A 19210-nucleotide genomic window follows, 5' to 3' on the forward strand; every position below is an offset into this window, starting at 1 on the left:
CTCTCTCTCTCTCTCACACACCCCGGGGCTCTCTCTCACACACCCCGGGGCTCTCTCTCTCTCTCTCTCTCACACACCCCGGGGCTCTCTCTCTCTCTCTCTCACACACACCCCGGGGCTCTCTCTCACACACCCCGGGGCTCTCTCTCTCTCTCTCTCTCACACACACACACACCCCAGGTGCTCTCACGCACACCGGGGCTCACGCACTCACCGGGGCGCTCTCACACACTCACCGGGGGCTCTCCCTCACACACACCGGCTCTCCCCGCACACCAGCTCCCCCCAAAACGCACCGGTTCCACTCAGGTACACATCGGTTCCCCGTCCCTCTGTCTCACATTCACCCACACAGGCTTCCCTCACACACAGGCACGCACAAAAGCTCCCCTCACTCACACGCGCACGCTCAGAGGTTCCTTTAAAACACGCACACAGAATCTCCCCTCTCGCTGTCCCTCTCTCTCCCACACACTCGCACGCAGATTCCAGCGTCCCGCGCAGACAGAAGATCCCTCGCACGCACACAAGGTCCCCTCACGCACCCGCTGGATTTAGTGCGGAAAACTTTGGAATTCCCTGCCCGAGGCACAGCGCGTTGCGCCCCCTGCTGCGCGCGGAGGGAACTGCGTGTGAGCGACGCCGAAATCCCCCAAACTGTTCCCATCCATTCCCGGAATTTTAAACACAGAAAAGGAGAAAATCCAAACAGCGGGCGGACCCACGGAAGGATTTAAACCAGAGGAAATAAGGTTCATTAAAGCAGCGTGCCTTGAAGGGAAAAGCTCCTTGTGAAAGAGAGGAGGAAAAAGCAGGCTGTGACAAATGGAAAAATGATCAGCTGTAAATGCAGGAGATGAAGTCAATCTTTTTCTGTTGGTTTAGCAGTGGTACTTTGCCCTTCGGCACTGTGTCTGTGGCAAATACTCTGAGCAGGACATTCACAGCGTTTTCTTTCTGAGAAGAATAGCACGTTCCCAATTGTTTAATGTTGTGGCTAAAATTCATGTTTCAAATACAAACAGAGGAATTTCATAAAACAAAACTAAACAAACTGTTGGAGATCCCAGCAGTAAGAGCGTGACATAACCCAACTTCTCTCAGAGCTTCAAATGTCCTTCACTCCCCCTCACAGGCTGTGACTCAGCGGGGCAGGAGGATACTTAGATTAGAAACACCAAACTGTGGAACAGTCATTACACAAATGTTATTTTGGTTGCTCTTCAGATGCTCCTGCAGTTAAAATCGTCTAAATTAGGAGAACTGCAGTGATCAGAACCTCAGCTGACACCTGTAGAGTTCTGACTTGACTTCCCAAACTTGCAGTGCCACAACAAGGCTTTATGCCACCCAAAAACCTGATTTATGACCCCCTTGTCACAAATAAGAACAGGAATCATCATTTCAGCCTTCCTGCAGAGCTGGCACTGAGCACTTTCTCTGCTGCTTTTGCTTAGCTGGTAACTGGAAGACAACAGGAATCAGATCAAACAGGGCCCTGAAGTCCCAAGTTTCAGGCCAGATCATCACCTGTGTAAACTGACACGAGGTTGGTACCTCACTGGGGGCACATTCCAATACCAATGTCACTCCAAAACGGATCATTTTGCCTTGGAATGATTTTGCAATAACTATCAGGAGTCTTTGGTACACAGAAATGTCCACGCTCCAGCGATAAACACGGGCCTCGGAGTGACAGTTCTATTATTCAACCCAATTTTGCATTCCAAATAGCCTCATCCTCTACAGATGCTGAGAATACTGTTTTCCCCAACAGCACGGGTCCCAACAGGAGATGCTCTGCAGAAACAGGCAGAGAGGAGCCTGTGTGGAGCAGAAATTGCCATCTGAATTCCTGCCTTATGCCCCCAAGGCAACGTGTGAGGGTTGTTTCAGCCTTTATTAGCAGCGACACCAGGAAGCTTTTATTCTCTTGTTATGAACAAGGTCAGTATGGTTGGAGCTTTTAAAGCATTTGCTGTTTAGGTTAATAAATGTTACACCCTTGTTACACCCCCCTCACTGTTAACTCCCTTGCATACGCCCTTGTTACACCCCCAATGTAAACTCCCTTAAATCTGCACTTGTTATAATCCCTCACTGTTATCCCCCTTACATACATGCCGGTTGTACCCCCACCTGGTACCCCCCTCCTTGTTAAATTCCCTTACACGTACCCTGGTTGTATTCCCTTTTACCTGTCCCCTTATTGGAGCCTTCGTGTATTGCTGCTGCTGCTCCCTAAAATGGCAGCCAGAAACCTTCTCAGGAATATGCAAATCAAGAAAAGCTCAAGAAAACACCACAAAAGACCCTAGAAACAACGAGCCAATTTAAAATTTGGGGAACTAAGTGACTGGACCTACCGGGGAGAAGTTCCTCTACCCTTCCAAACGACTTTTAGAAGTCACCCTAACCTAAGCTGAACCAGAATAGAATGAGGACCCCTGACTATGAGCCAGAAATCGTCTTCCTAGGCATGCCATGAGCACAGAACCCTCAGCTCTGCTGTGAAGCAAACCTGATCACCTCCTCCTCTGCGTCGCCAAAGGGAGCAGCGGCGGTGTGCGAGACCCCTCGGGCCCCCACCCGGAGCTGATCACTTCAATGAAGGCATCAAAGGGAGTTGGTCTCCTGGCCCATTCATTTCACTCATCATGCCAATGTCCTCCCTCACGTAATGGGTTCCCAAGTCTGGGGACAGTCACACATAAGCTGAAGGTACCCATCTCAACTGATGGGCCATCGTTAATTCAACTGCGCTCACCTGGAGACAGCTGCAGCATCTCCGAAGGTGTAAAGAGTCCCCGAGCGTCCCGTGATCCACAGTATTACCGGTGTGAAGCTCCCCGCCCCAGGGAGAGGTACAGGGGATGTTCCCACGTAGCCTCAGCAGAATAGAAACCCCACGCATGTGGTGTTTGTTGGACTGTTTCCCTTCACCACTCGATGGATGTAGGCTGCAGTCACTTTCTCTCCACGCTCCCATCTTTTCCCTCTCTCCCCCTCACGTTTACGGTTAAATAAAGATCCATGCTATTGGCACCAGCATATGGTGTCATTTACACCTTATTTTGGGCAGACGCATCACTGTAATCATTTTTAATCATCAGATATTAACAACCATGTGTGCCAATGAGGAGTGTAAGCCTGCCTGTGAGTCCCACAACCCCACAGGGCAGTTTGGGGGTGCAAAGGGGGGACACTGTCACGCCTCTGCTGCCGTGCATGCCCACAGTAGCTGGGGACAGTGACAACGGGAGTGTCACCCACCCAGCACCAGGGCCAGGCTTTTCTCAGCACTTGCTCAGTCAAGGAGGAAATGGCGGGACATGGTTTTGGGTCAAAACAAACATCAGCACAAAGCAAATCGCCTTTTAATACATCGCCAAACACAGGGGTGAGGCTCCGGACAGCTCTTTTCCCCTCAGCACCTTCCAGCTGCCACCAGCAGCACAAAGAAATCATGGAGCAGAAAATGAGACGCTGCCACCAGAACAGACTTTATCTGTACAGCCACGAGGTACAGAGAGATCAGACACCAGTGACAGAGCACGGGGCGGGGGGGGATCTGTCACGACCCTAAGCAGCAGTGCCCCCATCTCTTGAAGCACTGGGAGCCCCTGGTACGCCCCCAGCACCGTCTCACAGGCACCAGAACAACAAAGGCTAGTGAGCAGAGTCCATCCTGCTGCTTTTTGGATCTGGATCATGGCCAGTCAACTCCTTGCCCGACCTAGGTGCTCCTCGAAGCCGCCTCAGAGTGGTCCAGCACGTTTCAGCATTGCTGTGCTCGCAGCCTGCAGAGAGGAGCTTGACCTTTCCCAGGCCCCACGAGCGGAGGCAAGGCTGGGCATGAAGGAAGAGACCCGGGGAGATGAGGCCACTCTACACCGGGACATGTGGGCTTGCTGCTGGCCCTGCGCTGATTACCAGATTTAATTTGATCCAAAAAATGCTTAACACTGGTGTGCGAGGCAGATGCGATGCTCAGGTTGATGGGTGCATGAGGGGAAGGTGTGAATGTCCCCAAGAACTCTGATCTCTCTAACCCAAGGTTGCAAGTCAGTGTGGACTCAAATCATCCCCACCCTCCCCCCCAAAAAAAAATCTTTGCTTTTTTGTGGATTTCCCTGATGAATCTGCAAGACTTTGCTCTCATGGTGGGGAAAAAACAATTCATTCAAATCTTAGGTTACGTATATGGAAAAGGAAGAGAATTCAACAAAGCGGTTGTTCTGGGCTGCAGAACAATGGTTTGAGGGGCACCAAGTCGGTCTGAAGTGGAGAGGCAGCCAGTCGTCACTGCATCCCTCCCTGCCTTTCCTTCTCACTGCTTTGGCAAAACCACAGGGGGAAGCCCCACTCTTCTCTGTCCCACGGCACTGTGGAGCAGAGAAGAGGACGACAAGGACAAGCCAGTGACAAACCCAAGGGGAGCTCAGCTGGACCTTCCCCACCCTGCATCCCAGTAAAGTCACAATGCCTGGTACCTACCTCTCCCAAACTCCCCTGGGAGGCTGCTGGAGAGCCCAAATCCCCAGGATGCCTCCACTCCCACCAACTCCACCTCTCACCGAGACCCTTCAATGCTGTGAGCTTCTTGAAGTGCTTGGTAACATCTTTTCCAAAGGATTTGGATGGTCTCTGGAGGAGATGGAGAGCACAGGAGGAAAAGAGGCTCAGGCCAGCAGAGATGAAGCAGGGGACTAAACAGCAACATGACAAGGGTGGTCCAACACAGGAGATGAGGAGAGCATGCTGTTTTGTTGAGAAACAGCAGTTCAGGGCTGCCTGCCTGTGAGGCAGCAGCTCCATCTGCAAGAGGCTGCCCCAAGCACATGGATGTGCCAGCAAGCAATGTCCTTCCTTGGACCCCAGAAGCCCACAAGCCTCCCCAGTGGCACAGCTGCATCTCCCTGAAAGACTTCTCACAGAACAAAAAGTCCAAACCACTTCATCTCAAGACTGCCTGACGGCATTGGAAGACAAAATGCTGAGAGACCAGGGGGCACAGGGCACGGCAGGCAGGTATGAGAAGAGCTCACGGCTGCTGGTGGCTTTCCAAGACAGGGCTCCTGGTTCACATGGAGCCCCAAACCAGGCTGCCCACAAAGGATGGTGTGGCTGCACTCCTGGCAGACCTCCACAGGAGCCGGGCACCCCTCAGGTCCTGCAGCCCTCGCACCTCCCCTTGAGCTGGATCTCACAGGTTCAGAGGGGCTGCCCAGCTGAGAAGGGAACTGATGGGCAGCCAGGACCCTGCCCGGAGCACAGGGGTGCTCCTGCATCCACCTTCACGGGAGAGCTGCTGAGCACCTTGAAGCCGAGCCCGGTGAGGAGGAGGGTGCTCCAGGGTGGTTCTCAGCAGGGCAAGGCAAAGAGCCTGGCTGCTGGGGAAGGGATTCTTTAGCAGCATCCCTCAGGAAGTTGCTCTCCTGCCAAAAAGGCTGTTTCCATACTGGCACTTGGACAGCACAATGCAGTCCATCTGGTGGGCGCTGGGATCCATGCTGGAGTTCAGCAGGAGTCCGCTGTGCTGCGCTGGCCCTGCCCATGGCTCCTCTGAGGAGCTGCCCCAGCCTGTGGGAGCCACAGCTGTGAGAACCCCTTGTCCTCTCGGAGCACTGCCTGCTCCCCCTCCCAGGAAAAGCTGGGTTCTACGTGGGCTACCAGGGGCTGTTTGGGGAAGCCGCCATGCCCTGGCTGCTGCCTGCCTCCTAAGGGTGCAGGGAGAGCAGCCTCCACATCATAGAGCTTCCCATCCCCAGAGAACAGGGACTCATGCAAGCCCTGGGCAGGGCAAGGAAAAGACTGGGAGGGGGGTGGCCACCACAGCCAAGCCCCCGGGGAATTCTCAGGACTGCCACCTGGCAGAGTCTGGGACTCCACGTATGCTCCTGCAGCTCCCAGTCTTTTGGAACTATGGCCAGCGAAGCCCCCGATGGGCAACTGAATGGGTTTGCCTGGAGGAGGACATTGTGCCACAGTCACCAACGTGTTTGAGTGCAACGGGGGTGTTTTGGTCCGGAGCTCCAGGATGCAGATAGGCGGGAGGAGTGTGGCAATGGCAAAGAAAGCACTTTGGGGACTTGTCTGCTGCTGACTTTTGCTGACCAAGGGGGAACTTCAGGCCCCCATGGAAATTCAAGGCCTTACAGGGATTAGAAAACGTGGGTGTGAAGCAAACAGGGTGCTGGGAACTTGCTGTGCTCTCACCCCTATGGGACACAAGTGGCTCTGGGGGAACACCCTGCAGGCACAGGAGGAGCAGAAGGGTGTCCCAGCATTACCAAGAATCCCAAGGAGTTATCCAGCAGGCAGCGGAAGCGGCAGGTGAAGCTCCTCTCCACCAAGGATTGCTTCTCAGCATGGAGGTGCTGGGGGCTGGATGTGGCGCTGCGTCTGGCAAGCAGCGGCTGCTCAGGGGGAAAAGCTGGAAAAGCAAAATGAAGTTTTCCAAACTGTGCTGCACACCCTGAGCTCACGGATCAGAGCTGCTCAAGTGAACCCCTGCAGGGATCAGCCTGGCACTCACTGTCAGCAGCATGCAGTGGGGTCCTCTGCAGCTGGCGGTGGAAGACGGCCCTGTCGTCCGCACGGATCAGCTCGTACACGCTCTGGTGGATGAGATCCGACTGGAACGACAAAACAGAATAGTGTCTGCTCCTGGACAGCCTGGCAGAGGTGTCGGGAAGAGGACACGGCAGAAGGTTTCCCTTCCTGGGTGCTGTAAGTGCAAGACTGAGTGTAAAGAACAGGCAAACTCCAGCTCCTTCCCCTGACACAGGAGCTGCTGCCCTTTGGGAAACTTTGCTCTCCATCTGCATCTCCTTCCCACACCAGGACTGCATCCATCTGTTTCCAGCCAGGAAAACATGGTGCTCACCTGGTGGAAGCCCAAGTAGTCCTGCACGGAAGGGGAGATGTAGAAGATGTAGCCGTCTCCAGTCACGGCGATGACAAATCCATTGAGTGCCTGAAAGCAAAAGTTCAGTCCAAACTTACTCTGTTTGAGGGCTGTTGAGGGCTTCTCTGCGGGTGTTTGCAGGGGGTTGGGGTTGGGGGGCGTGTTGGGGAAGGAGTTGTCTGGAAGGTGAGAGGTCTAGGCTGGAAACTGAGTCAGCTTGAAGGCTGCATTTGTGGTTTAGCACAGCTTTGCTTATGGAGGGCAGAAGGAATATCTGTGACTATTTCCGTTCATGGTCCTGATTCTTCTGCAGGGAACAAGATGGGAGAGCTGTACTTTATTGGCCACTTAGATATCTCTACTGGGGTGGATGAGCCCTTTTTCCATCTACTCATTTGTTTGGGCTACTTTTGTAACACTTAATGGACTTTCAATCCTTGAGAGCTTTTATTCCTTAAGAGAATGACGATATTATCATCCCTTCATTGAAAACCATTTGCACACCAAAGAATGGTCTTCTTTTTGCCTCTGTATAGTGCTATGTTTCCAGAGTGACTTTCAATGGAATGTGTTAAGGCAAACGAGTTGCTGCTTTTAGATGGGAACAAACTTCCAAATCATTCACATTCCCCAGCAATGGCTATTAATTTGAGAAGTTTGCAAATTTTGGAACTACTCCAGTGGCCCAATGAGAAGTAAAGCCTTCCTGAACTGAGGATTCTTAAATGGCCTGATCCCGCAGAGCAGGGCAGGGTGTGCTGATGGTTTGAGCTGCTCCTAAAGATCCTGTTGGGCTGTCTTAGACACCTGGGGCCAGGGATTCCTTCCAACCTTGGTCACTTAGGGTGGGCTGGGGGCGGCCCCACAGCTGAAGAGGTGTAGGAATATAAAAAGGTAAAAGACACTTTCCAAAGCTGAGAAAGGCTGGGAAATTTCTACACCTTCTGAGAAAGCTAGGAAGTTAAGAACCAAGTGAATACATTGATATTTATCATAAGGAACAGGAAAGAACAAGAACGTATTGATAGCTCAAGATGTGGAAAGTCCTAGATATATGCTTTGCAAAGATAGAACAAGTTTCCATCTTAAAGAACGAATTATTGTGTATTGTTTGAGGTTCATAGAAGTCCTTTTTGTTTATGTTAAACCCACGTGGGTCCTTTTCTAATTGCTTAGAGTATAATGACTTTACACCTTTTCTTTTATGCTATTGGTTCAAAGAATGGGTATAAAAAGGCTTTGCATGGGCTGCCATCTTGTCTGTGATCTGTGTTTGCATGGATGTTGTCATTTTCCTGTGCCTCTTGCTTTTTGCTTGTATGATGCAGACAGATAATAAATCACAAGTCTGCAACCAGTCAGGGTCCCGTCCCGTTTGTGAGACACGCACGGATCTGGCAGAAAGAGGCAGCGAGCAGCCCGTGTTTGTAGAAGGCCTGGGGCTGCACGTCTGAGCCTCCACCTGGAAACACACTTGGGGGAATACGAGCTAGAGCTGGAGTGCCTGTCCTGAAAGGACCTGAAGTCTTTCAGCCTTGCCAGCGTTTCTTGAGGGTGTGTTGGTGTTCCCCAGAAAAGCTGCACGTTTGGGGAAACGCCTTTGGAGGAAAGGGGCTTGCTTCTCAAGGAAAGTGCTTCCCAGGGAGCTCCCAGTGAGGTAGGTGCGAGTATCCCCCTTTGGCTCTCTGTGCTCCTTTCAGTCCTTGAAGGCCCATTGCACTTGGCAGAGGGGCAGGAAGAAGGCTGTGAAGAGCAGGTTTGGCATCCACCTGGACCTGCCGAGACCAAGCCAAGCACCTGCAGCAGGATGTGTTACCCCCCTTTGGACAGAGGTGCGAGCAGAACCGTCTCTGTCCCGCTGTGAGCCCCAAAGCTCTCTGTGGGAGCTGTGAATGAAAAGGCCTTTACACACACCCTTTTCACATCTTCCCTGTCTGCTGTTGTCCCAGATGGAAAAAAGCAAGATGTATTCTATTTGCCATCTGTATGGCAGTTGTCTTGTGTGAAGTGGGCAGTTGTTCCTTATCTCTTCCACAATCAATCCTCCCTCCGGAAAGACATCTGCTGATAGTGGGCCACTGCAAGACTGAAAAGAACTGTAACATGCCATTGTGAGATGCTCCGCCCAGAGGGAGGAGCCAAGCATCCCTACCTGCATGTATGGTCTTGAACTTCTGGCCCAGGAGCACAGCTATTTCTGCGCTGGATTTTCCCAGAGGAACAGCTGCCTCTTCCACTGCCTCTTCAGAGGAAGACTGCACCCTTTTCCACAAGATCACTTCTCCAACAGAACCACACCTGACACTCCGGGAGGACTGCAGCCACAATTCCAATTGGACTGCTACCAACACCCTGTCCACCAGGGTGTCAGGTTGTATTCTGACTCTGTCAGTGCTGTTTTAGTTCACTGCATTGTTTATTTTATCTGTTATTTTCTTCCCTAAGAAAGAACTGGTATTCCTGCTCCCATATTTTTGCCTGGGAGCTCCCCTTAATTTCAAACTTGGAACAATTCAGAGGGAAGAGGTCTACATTTTTCCATTTCAGGGGAGGTTGCTGCCTTCCTTAGCAGACACCTGTCTTTCCAAACCAAGACAGCTGGGTTTCAGCTCTTGGCAATATGCATTTGCCTCCTGCTTGGAGGGAGCTGCTGTGGCCCAGGGCCAGCACAGAGCTGGGCTGGGTGGGCCAGGCAGCGTGGAGAGTATTGGCTGATCTTGGTGCGTGCCTGGCCTCAGAAAGGCTTGGAAGGTTTGCCTCCCAAAGTGTCCTGCTCATTGGCTCTCCCTGTGCATCTTGGAGAGCACAAGGTGGGCATTTCTGGCAGCTGGGCATCAGCAGGCCTTACAATGGGGGCGTGTTGTGGAGCGAGCCCAGCTGAGGTACCCTGAGAGGAGCCCAGTGCTCCTTGCTCCTCTCTGCTGACACGGGAGCGTCTGTCTACTTTCGGGATGGCCCTGGCTGCGTGAGGGGTGCTACGTGGACACGAGACAGCCGGTCCTGTCCCGCTGGGTCCCAGCAGTGCCTCGCAGCAGTCCTGCATCCACGTCAGGATGCTGGCCAAGAGAGGCCCTGGCAGCTGAGGCAGCTGATTTTAAGCTTGTGCAGATACACACAGGGGATGGCCAACAGTGTTCCCTCAGGGTACAGCAGTCCTGAGGGGCCTCCCCAGAGCTGCCTGATGCCGCCCACTCCCTGTGGCACCAGTTGCTTTCCTGTGGAATGTTCTACCTGCCCCAAGAGCACAGAGGGAGCTGGAAAAAGAGCTTGCCAGGCTGCTCTCAATCCTTTACCAGCAGCCCTGGCTGAGTGGAGAAGTCCGAGCTGAGCGCAGATGTGCCAATGGAAAAGCCGTGCACAGGAAGGCTCGGTGGGAAGGATGAGCCAGGATCCATAGGCCTGGCAGCCTGAGCTTGCTGCCAGGGAATTCCTCGGAGAAGATCCTTCAGAGTGCCATTCCACGGCACATGCAGGGAACCAGGGGGTCTGCTGGATGGTGGGAAAGCTTTGAGGAGGGACGGGGACAGCTGGGGGTCCTGGCGGGCTGTTGAGGGCTTCTCTGCGGGTGTTTGCGGGGGGTTGGTGTTGGGGGACGTGTTGGGGAAGGAGTTGTCTGGAAGGTGAGAGTTCTAGGCTGGAATTTGAATCAGCTTGAAGGCAGCATTTGTGGTTTAGCGCTGCTTTGCTTATGGAGGGCAGAAGGAATATCTGTGACTATTTCCGTTCATGGTCCTGATTCTCCTGCAGGGAACAAGATGGGAGAGCTGTACTTTATTGGCCACTTAGATATCTCTACTGGGGTGGATGAGCCCTTTTTCCATCTACTCATTTGTTTGGGCTACTTTTGTAACACTTAATGGACTTTCAATCCTTGAGAGCTTTTATTCCTTAAGAGAATGACGATATTATCATCCCTTCATTGAAAACCATTTGCACACCAAAGAATGGTCTTCTTTTTGCCTCTGTATAGTGCTATGTTTCCAGAGTGACTTTCAATGGAATGTGTTAAGGCAAACGAGTTGCTGCTTTTAGATGGGAACAAACTTCCAAATCATTCACATTCCCCAGCAATCTCTATTAATTTCAGAAGTTTGCAAATTTTGGAACTACTCCAGGGGCCCAATGAGAAGTAAAGCCTTCCTGAATTGAGGATTCTTAAATGGCCTGATCCCGCAGAGCAGGGCAGGGTTTGCTGATGGTTTGAGCTGCTCCTAAAGATCCTGTTGGGCTGTCTTAGACACCTGGGGCCAGGGATTCCTTCCAACCTTGGCCACTTAGGGTGGGCTGGGGGCGGCCCCACAGCAGGTGGCAACAGTGTGTGCAAGGGCCCTTTGTGACACGCTGCAGCACAGTCACCATGGCATGGAACGGGACAAGGTGTCCAAGGGCCCTGCCTTTGTGACACGTGGGGACATAGGAGCTGGCGGTGACAAGAGCACGCCACAGTGCTCGGAGCAGGCGACGGGACAGGACGGGACAGAGCGGTGTCGTGAGGAGCCCCCGCACAGCGCGCTCGTTTGTGTCTGACCCGGAGCTTTCCCGAGGCGTTATTCCTACAGGTGACCTCGTGGCAGGACGTCGGGACTTGGCAGCCCGTGGCCTTCCCGAGGCTTTTCTTTTGCAGGTGCCCGCGTAGCCAGACTGAGGGAATTGGCGACCACAATCCTTAACGAGGAGTCTCCTGTCATTGTGGCAGGAGCCCTCCAGACCAGAGTGCAGGACTTACTGTCCTGCAGCCTTGCTGAGGTTTCTCTGTCTCAGGTGCCTTCAAGGCACAATTACATGACTTGTTGACTCAGAACATCACCCTGCCATCTTCCTTGAAGGTGCCCTCAAGGTCATACTCTGGCATGGCAAACAGATTTCTCAGTGTGTTCAAAGTGTTCAGGAAGAAAAAAAAGGAAGACCCTGGAGCTGCCCCAGCACAACAGCATGAAGAACTGGAGCAGTTCCAGCCACCGCAGGATGGTGAGTTGCAGAGCTGGGCCACAGGGCTGATGGCTGCAGCCAGCTTGGCCCCATCCCATCCCATCCCATCCCATCCCATCCCATCCCATCCCATCCCATCCCATCCCATCCCCTGGGGACATGCCCATGGACAGGATGGAAGAGGGGCCAGGCAGACACCCTGCAGTGGCCGTGCTCCATCCCCTGGGGCATCCCTGGCTGCCCCTGCTTGGGGAGCACGGGGCTGGGCTGTGTTCTCCGGCCTCTCCCGCAGCCCCTCAGCTCTGGCTGCGCTCGCTCTTTGCCAGGTGCAGCCCTGGACCGGACACAAGAGCAGGAACCCAGCCGTGGCCGCTTCCGCAGAAGCCTGAAGGTACCAGCAGCCATCCCCACCTGGGCTGGGCCTGCTGTCACTGCTCAGCCGAGCACCACGCTTGGAGCACTCCATGGAACACTCCGGGCTTCCCTGTCCTTTGTTCTCCTGCAGATGTTCCGGAAGTTCCTGCGCATTCGGCGTAGAAAGACCGGCAGCACAGCAGCTGAGGGCCCAGCCAAGCCTGACTCGGGGCTGACCGAGCTCCAGGCTGAGCCTGATGTCAGCCCGGATTCGGCTGAGCGCTCAGAAGACTCTGACGCCTCAGCGACTGAAACCTGGGCAAAGGCTCTTAGCTCGTCAATGACTGAGGTTGTGGCCATCACAAACAGGGACAATGAAGAGACTCAGGGCCTTACAAATACTGACACCACACCTGCTCCCATTCTGATTCAGGAACTCATATTCAACTATTTCAAGGAACCTAGTGTTTCTGCTCACAAGCAGCAGGTAAACAGCCTGGCTCCACACCTGGAGGCCAGCCGGGATCGCGTGTCCCCTCAAGCCAGGGTCTCTGGGCCCCCTCAGGCTTTGAGGCCAGCACAGTGTGGTGGGAAGGGAAGCACTTCTTGGGGGAAGCTGGGGAAGTTGCTCCCTTGAACAGTGCTCCAAGTCTTCCCTATGCCTCCTCCAGGTGCCAGCCAAGGTGAAGAACATCCACCAGAGTCTCGTCACCTACGTCTCTGTGGATGCCAGGCTGCAAATTGACCTTGTGAGGCTGGCTGAAGAACACCCTGCTGACGTGGTGCTGACCCTCCTGCGCTGTGCCCCAACGTGTGACAGGTACAGGGCCCACGAGCCTGGAGAGCTCAGGGCTCAGCAGCCTTTAGGGCCCGTGGCCCTGCACAGCCTGTCCCATGGGGTCTGCCAGACAGGCAGAGAGGCCCAGGACCCTCGGGCCCCTCTGTTTCCTGAGCCTGCTGCCAGTGCTCCTTCCCTGCCCTTCAGGGCTCCAGGGCTCTGTCACCTGGGCCCCCACAGCTGCACAGGGCATGGTGCTGTGACTGACATGGCCCTGACACAGAGCTCTGATCCCACAGAGCTGCTGCAGTGCTGTGGAGAGCCATAGGCTCATCGGGACCAGCAGTGGAGAAAGTGCTGTCAACACTGCTCTGTGTGATGGAGGACTGGCCTCTGACCAGAATGTGCACCTCTGATGGGGACAACGAGGACATTTTTTCCCTGGCTGTGAGTTTCTGGAACTGGCCTTTGCTCACCCCCAGGTCGCCTCTCCAGCAGCTCTCCATCCTCTCCACGCCGCAGGCGCTGGGCTGAAACCTGGGCTCGGGGCAGGCTCAGGGGGCACCAGGCCTTCTGCTCCCCTGCGTCTGCCCTTGGGCCCTGCCCCATGGACACCTCGGCACTGAGCCCTGCCTTGGGCTGCTTCTCTTGCAGGCAACTCTGGTGATCTGGGTGATTGTCCAGGTGCCTGAGTGCCACGAGGCATTGATCCTTTATTCCTCCCGCCTGTTTGTGGCACTGCTCTTCCATGTTGTCATCACCACACAGCAGATGCCACCAGAGGAAGTTGATAACTTCTGGAGAGCATGCCAGGAGGAACACCGCCTTCCCAGCAAGCCCAACAGGTCCCCGTCCTCCTGTCCTTCCCGTGCCCTTGTGGCCAGTGCCAGTGCTCCCAGTGTGACCTGGGCTTTTCTCTGCACACAGGTTTGCCGTGCAGGTCATGAAGGCTCTGCTCGGCCGACTGTGGTGTGACAATGTGGTGGAGGCTATGGAGCACATGGGTGGCTGGGACACGCTGCTGTGTGCTGACTCCCAGCACTACGCCGTGGGTCTGCTGGCCAGGTGAGACCCCCTTCTCCCCACTGCCCCCAGCATTTGTGCCCTGTGCCCCACACAGTCCCTGTGGTCCTGGGCCAGAGGGGCTCGTCACCAAAGGACGGCCAAGAAGAATGGAAAAGGCTGAGAGAGGAGGGTGCCCAGGAGGGACTGTTTCTCAAAGCGCCCACATCCCCTCCAGGGATGCTGGGGAATGACCAGACCTCTGTGAGTCAGTCCTGGGAGAGGTTTGGTCTCCCCACCTCAGGGCTTTGGTGCCTTTTTCCCCACTGCCAGGGAGATGCTCTGCGTTTTTATGCCTTTGTGCTCTCGCATCACAATCCACATGCTTCGGCATCTCAGCAGGGAGGACCCGTGTTGGGATCTTCCCTTCCTGGCATTCCTTGTGGAGGTGAGCTTGTTGGCCAGCGCTGCCTCGCTGAGCTGCCTCCCAGCTCTCTGCCCTCTCGTAGCCACAGCTGCCAGGACGGTGCCCACGCCCTGTGCTGCTGCCTGGGCCCAGCCCTGTGCGGTTCTGGGCTCCTGCCGGCCGGGTCCCCTGTCACTGCCCTGTGCCTTTCAGGTCCTCCAGCGCCTAGACTTGAGTAAATGTGGTGGCAGCGTCCTGAGGATCACGTCAAGGTACCTTCAGGGTGAATGCAGTCAGAGGCGTCGCCTGGCGCTCAGAGGCCTCGTGGTGCCCAGCAAGGATCCCTCGATGGTGAGAAGGGGGCAGCGGCTGAAGCTGCGCTGGGCAAAGCAGCCCCTTGGGCTGACAGGGCTTCAGGAGCTGAGGCAGCTGCTGCCAGCTCTCCTGCCTCACCTGCCCCGCTGCTTTGGGACAGGCCTTTGGCCTGCGGGCCCTGCAGCAGCAGGGTGGGGCTGCAGAGCCAGGGCGGTGTTGGCCGTGCAGCCGTCCATGGCTTTCCAGCACAGCCTTGTGTTCCACACAGGCCAGTAGGATGCGCAATGTATCTCAAAGCCTTCTGGGGCTGCTGGGTGATGCAGATGGAGAGGTGGTCAGCATGAGCCTCCATGTGTTCACGAACATGCTCCAGCACAAACACATCGTGGTATCCAGCACCACTGCTCCGAAGCTGGCTGAGGCACTCCTTCTGCTCTTTGACCACGTAAGGCTCTGCATCCTGAGCCGCAGGCATCGGGTGCTTCCCAGAAACTTTGTGCCCTGTGGATTTTCAGGCCATTGCCCAGGTGGGCCTGGAGTAGCTGGTGTAGGTCTTTTCTTTTCCTCTAGGACAACAGCCACGTGCAGTTGCTCTCCATTCAACTCTTCCGTACAGTGATGGAATCAGTAGTGGATGAGGGAAAAAAGCCCCTGAAGACAATTGTGAACAGGAACCTGTACGCACTTTTAATCTACTGTCATGATGAGAACTGTCACGTGGCAAAGGTGAGCATTCCTATGATGCTGGGAGGGGGCTCGGCTGCCTCCTGCCCTGGCGCCTGGTGGGCTTCAGCCTCCTCCAGGCCTTGGCACAGGGACACAGGTCCCTGGGCTTTGTGGCCATCTCTGGGTCTCTGCTGCTCTCCAGGCCTCTCGGGAAACACTGCTTTGTGCGGCCAAGTTCCTGGAGAGGAGGAATCTTGAGCAGCTGGTGGAGAAGGGGAATCTGTGGAAGTTCGCTGAGGTCCTGGTAAGGACGGCCTGGAAGCCCCAGGCTCAGCCTGGAGAAGCCCCCTGAGCGCGGTGCTGGGTGTGTGGGCTGGCAGCTGTGCCCCTGCCCGGTGCTGCACCCAGAGGCCACGCGGGCTCTTCTCCAGGCTCCCGTGGGCCCCAGCCGGGTGCCCATGGAGCCCCGGCCCAGCGGGGCTGCGGGGCGGCCCCGCGGCTCCCCGGGCAGCAGCCGGCCCTCTGCCGCCTCCAGAGCCCGGTGCCAGCGGCTGCTGGCCGGGCCTCAGGGCTGTGCGGGCAGGGGAGGCCGGGGCAGGGCGCAGGGAGCGCCTGGCCCAGGGGCCGAGCCCGCGCCAACCCTTCCCTCCTGCCGCTCTCTCCAGCTGGAAGAGGACAGGAGCCGAGTGGCCGAGCTCCTGCGCCGGGCCCTGCCCTACCTGCAGAGCCCACAGGAGCCCCTGCGAGAGGCGGCCGTCAGGTTCATGGGTGAGCCACGAGCCCGGGCTCCCTCCCCGCCCCGCCTCAGCTCAGCCCCAGCCGCGGCTGCTGCCCCGGCAGCGCCATCCGGGCCCGGCGCCGTGGAGCCCCGCCTGGCCTCGGCGCTGCTGCCGCCCTCCGGCAGCCGTGCCCTGGGGCGGCAGCGTGCGGCAAGATCCCGGGCTGAGCCCTGCCGGGCCACCAGGGCGTGTGGCCACAGGGCTGGCAGCGCCGCTGGCAGGGAGCTGTGCCGCTGGGGCCAAGATGAACTCTTTGTTCTCAGAGATGGCCGGCTTTCCCATGATGAGGGGGCAGCAGGAAGAGCTCCATGCCCTCAGTCAGGGTGAGTGAGGGCAGCGGGCTGTCAGCGGGGGCTGGCGGGGGGAGAGCTGCATTGCTTGGGCAGGGAGTGGGAATTTCTGCCCCAGCTCTGGCGGGTTTCACTCCCTGTGTGGAGGAGAGGTGGCGTGGGCAGAGCACACAGGGATTTCAGGGACATGGGTGGAATTTGTGGCCAGCAGCTTGCTGCTGACCTGTTGCCAACACCTCTCTCTTGGCCTTGGCAATTGTTGGGGGAGGTGGCCGTGGCAGAACGGTCTCCTCAGGTCACTGCAGATCCAGGCTCTGACCATGGCTCTCTTGCTCTCTGTTCCAGGCCTTCAGTCTCCAAAGAATAATACCACCCCATCCTGCTCTGACATTGAAATTCAAGCCCAGTTAGGCCTAGAAGATGAAGAAATTGGGTTGCTTTCTGGATCCGGTGAACCAGTGCCCCAAGAGCAGCACCAGGAGACACTGAAGAGGACACCACCTCCCATTGCCACTGGGGCTCCAGGCACAGCTGATGATTGATACAGCTGAGCCTCTGGGAAGCTCACATGGCTTCAGCCCTCTCCCTGCCTGTAGATAGCTCCCTCCCTCCAGCCCTCACACACTGTCCATCCACTTTTTCCCCTCCATTCTCCCTCCATTTTCACAGCTCCATCTCACCAGCCCTCAGATCATGCCCATTCCTGTGTTTTCCTTCCGCTTTTCCTTTTGACAGCTCCATAATGCAAGCCCTCAGCCCTGCCCATTCCCTTTTTTCCCCTCCCAGCTCGTCCCTTAGTTTCATTTTCCATTAATAAAGAGTTTGGCTTCTTCACTTTGCCTCCATCTCTGTGGAGCTGAAGCGACGCAAATCCCGAGCCCTGGGGCACACAGGCCCCTGCTGCCGTCCTTTTCCATGCCATGGTTTGTGCACACACACAGAGGAACGAGGGCAGATCAGGCTGGAAAGGTGCCTGTGCTGAAATTCCACAAGGCTGTGGAGCTGCAGATCTTGCTGAGCACCCTGGAGCCCCTGGAATTTGGAAGAGCCAACCTGAGTATGCTCTGAACCCAGCTGTGAGGGATTCCATGGCAAGCATCCACAGAGGGCAAAGGAGCTTGGAATGCTGGAAATTTTCAAGAATAGCTTCCTGAAAGCACAGCAGTGCTCCATCCCTGTACAGGATGAGGAAGAGGGCAGAACCAGCGACCATCCGGGCTTAACAGGGAGCTTTGGGTGTGCCTGAGGGCAAATGAAGCAGCAGCGCGGTGCCCGAGACTCGGACGCGCGACCGTGCCAGTGCCTGGAGCGCTGTCAGGCAGTGCCGGGATCCTGGGTGTGGTTCTGGTCCCCACAAGTGAGGAATGGCAGCCCCAGGCTCAGAGCCAGTCAGAAAGCCAACCAAGTGAGCCCACAGGGAGGGCGCCCTTCCAGTTTCTCTGGGCCATGGCCGCAAAACAGCCCCTGCTGCTTCTTCCTCCGCCTGTGTTTGGGGTGTGCTGGTGGCAGAGGCAGCCAGGTTGGACTCTGCTTTCCAAAGCCTGTTGGGAGCAGGCATGAAAAGCACTGCGTGCTGGAAGGTGCTGGCAAGAGCGTCCTGTGGGAACAGGGCTCTGGGCTCTGGCCGGGAACAGCCTGGTTTTGGTGCCGTGAGCGCAGGCAGGAGTTGAGGCAGCTGAAGAGGTGTAGGAATATAAAAAGGTAAAAGACACTTTCCAAAGCTGAGAAGGGCTGGGAAATTTCTACACCTTCTGAGAAAGCTAGGAAGTTAAGAACCAAGTGAATACATTGATATTTATCATAAGGAACAAGAAAGAACAAGAACGTATTGATAGCTCAAGATGTGGAAAGTCCTAGATATATGCTTTGCAAAGATAGAACAAGTTTCCATCTTAAAGAACGAATTATTGTGTATTGTTTGAGGTTCATAGAAGTCCTTTTTGTTTATGTTAAACCCACGTGGGTCCTTTTCTAATTGCTTAGAGTATAATGACTTTACACCTTTTCTTTTATGCTATTGGTTCAAAGAATGGGTATAAAAAGGCTTTGCATGGGCTGCCATCTTGTCTGTGATCTGTGTTTGCATGGATGTTGTCATTTTCCTGTGCCTCTTGCTTTTTGCTTGTATGATGCAGACAGATAATAAATCACAAGTCTGCAACCAGTCAGGGTCCCGTCCCGTTTGTGAGACACGCACCGATCCGGCAGAAAGAGGCAGCGAGCAGCCCGTGTTTGTAGAAGGCCTGGGGCTGCACGTCTGAGCCTCCACCTGGAAACACACTTGGGGGAATACGAGCTAGAGCTGGAGTGCCTGTCCTGAAAGGACCTGAAGTCTTTCAGCCTTGCCAGCGTTTCTTGAGGGTGTGTTGGTGTTCCCCAGAAAAGCTGCACGTTTGGGGAAACGCCTTTGGAGGAAAGGGGCTTGCTTCTCAAGGAAAGTGCTTCCCAGGGAGCTCCCAGTGAGGTAGGTGCGAGTATCCCCCTTTGGCTCTCTGTGCTCCTTTCAGTCCTTGAAGGCCCATTGCACTTGGCAGAGGGGCAGGAAGAAGGCTGTGAAGAGCAGGTTTGGCATCCACCTGGACCTGCCGAGACCAAGCCAAGCACCTGCAGCAGGATGTGTTACCCCCCTTTGGACAGAGGTGCGAGCAGAACCGTCTCTGTCCCGCTGTGAGCCCCAAAGCTCTCTGTGGGAGCTGTGAATTAAAAGGCCTTTACACACACCCTTTTCACATCTTCCCTGTCTGCTGTTGTCCCAGATCGAAAAAAGCAAGATGTATTCTA

At 55.4% G+C, this 19210-nt stretch overlaps 3 protein-coding genes across 3 annotated transcripts in view; 2 read left to right on the top strand and 1 right to left on the bottom strand.

Annotated features, from left to right (window-relative positions):
• Positions 1–19210, top strand: part of LOC137477663 (maestro heat-like repeat-containing protein family member 7) — a 198653-nt gene that overhangs the window by 166580 nt on the left and 12863 nt on the right. The gene's annotated exons all lie outside the window — the stretch shown is intronic.
• Positions 1454–11762, bottom strand: LOC137477550 (aryl hydrocarbon receptor-like). Its single transcript, XM_068196774.1, is given in 8 exon segments — positions 1454–1464; positions 4578–4647; positions 5995–6084; positions 6086–6154; positions 6294–6436; positions 6533–6638; positions 6890–6979; positions 11718–11762. Coding segments are annotated over 8 exon segments (624 nt in total).
• LOC137477551 (maestro heat-like repeat-containing protein family member 7) lies at positions 13963–15712 on the top strand. Its single transcript, XM_068196776.1, has 6 exons — positions 13963–14036; positions 14307–14421; positions 14593–14730; positions 14963–15139; positions 15265–15420; positions 15563–15712. The coding sequence occupies exons 1-6, from the start codon at positions 13963–13965 to the stop codon at positions 15710–15712; spliced, it is 810 nt and encodes a 269-aa protein (XP_068052877.1).

The sequence above is a fragment of the Anomalospiza imberbis genome, chromosome 7 (assembly GCF_031753505.1).
Source record: "Anomalospiza imberbis isolate Cuckoo-Finch-1a 21T00152 chromosome 7, ASM3175350v1, whole genome shotgun sequence".
Classification (NCBI taxonomy): Eukaryota; Metazoa; Chordata; class Aves; order Passeriformes; family Viduidae; genus Anomalospiza; species Anomalospiza imberbis.

Bases quoted from the DNA above. Each gene is read 5' to 3' on its own strand.
- LOC137477551 (XM_068196776.1), top strand. From the start codon at position 13,963: ATGGAGCACATGGGTGGCTGGGACACGCTGCTGTGTGCTGACTCCCAG. The intron at 14,037-14,306 runs GTGAGACCCCCT...CCCCACTGCCAG, and splicing joins GCCGTGGGTCTGCTGGCCAG to GGAGATGCTCTGCGTTTTTA. The intron at 15,421-15,562 runs GTGAGCATTCCT...GCTGCTCTCCAG, and splicing joins AGAACTGTCACGTGGCAAAG to GCCTCTCGGGAAACACTGCT.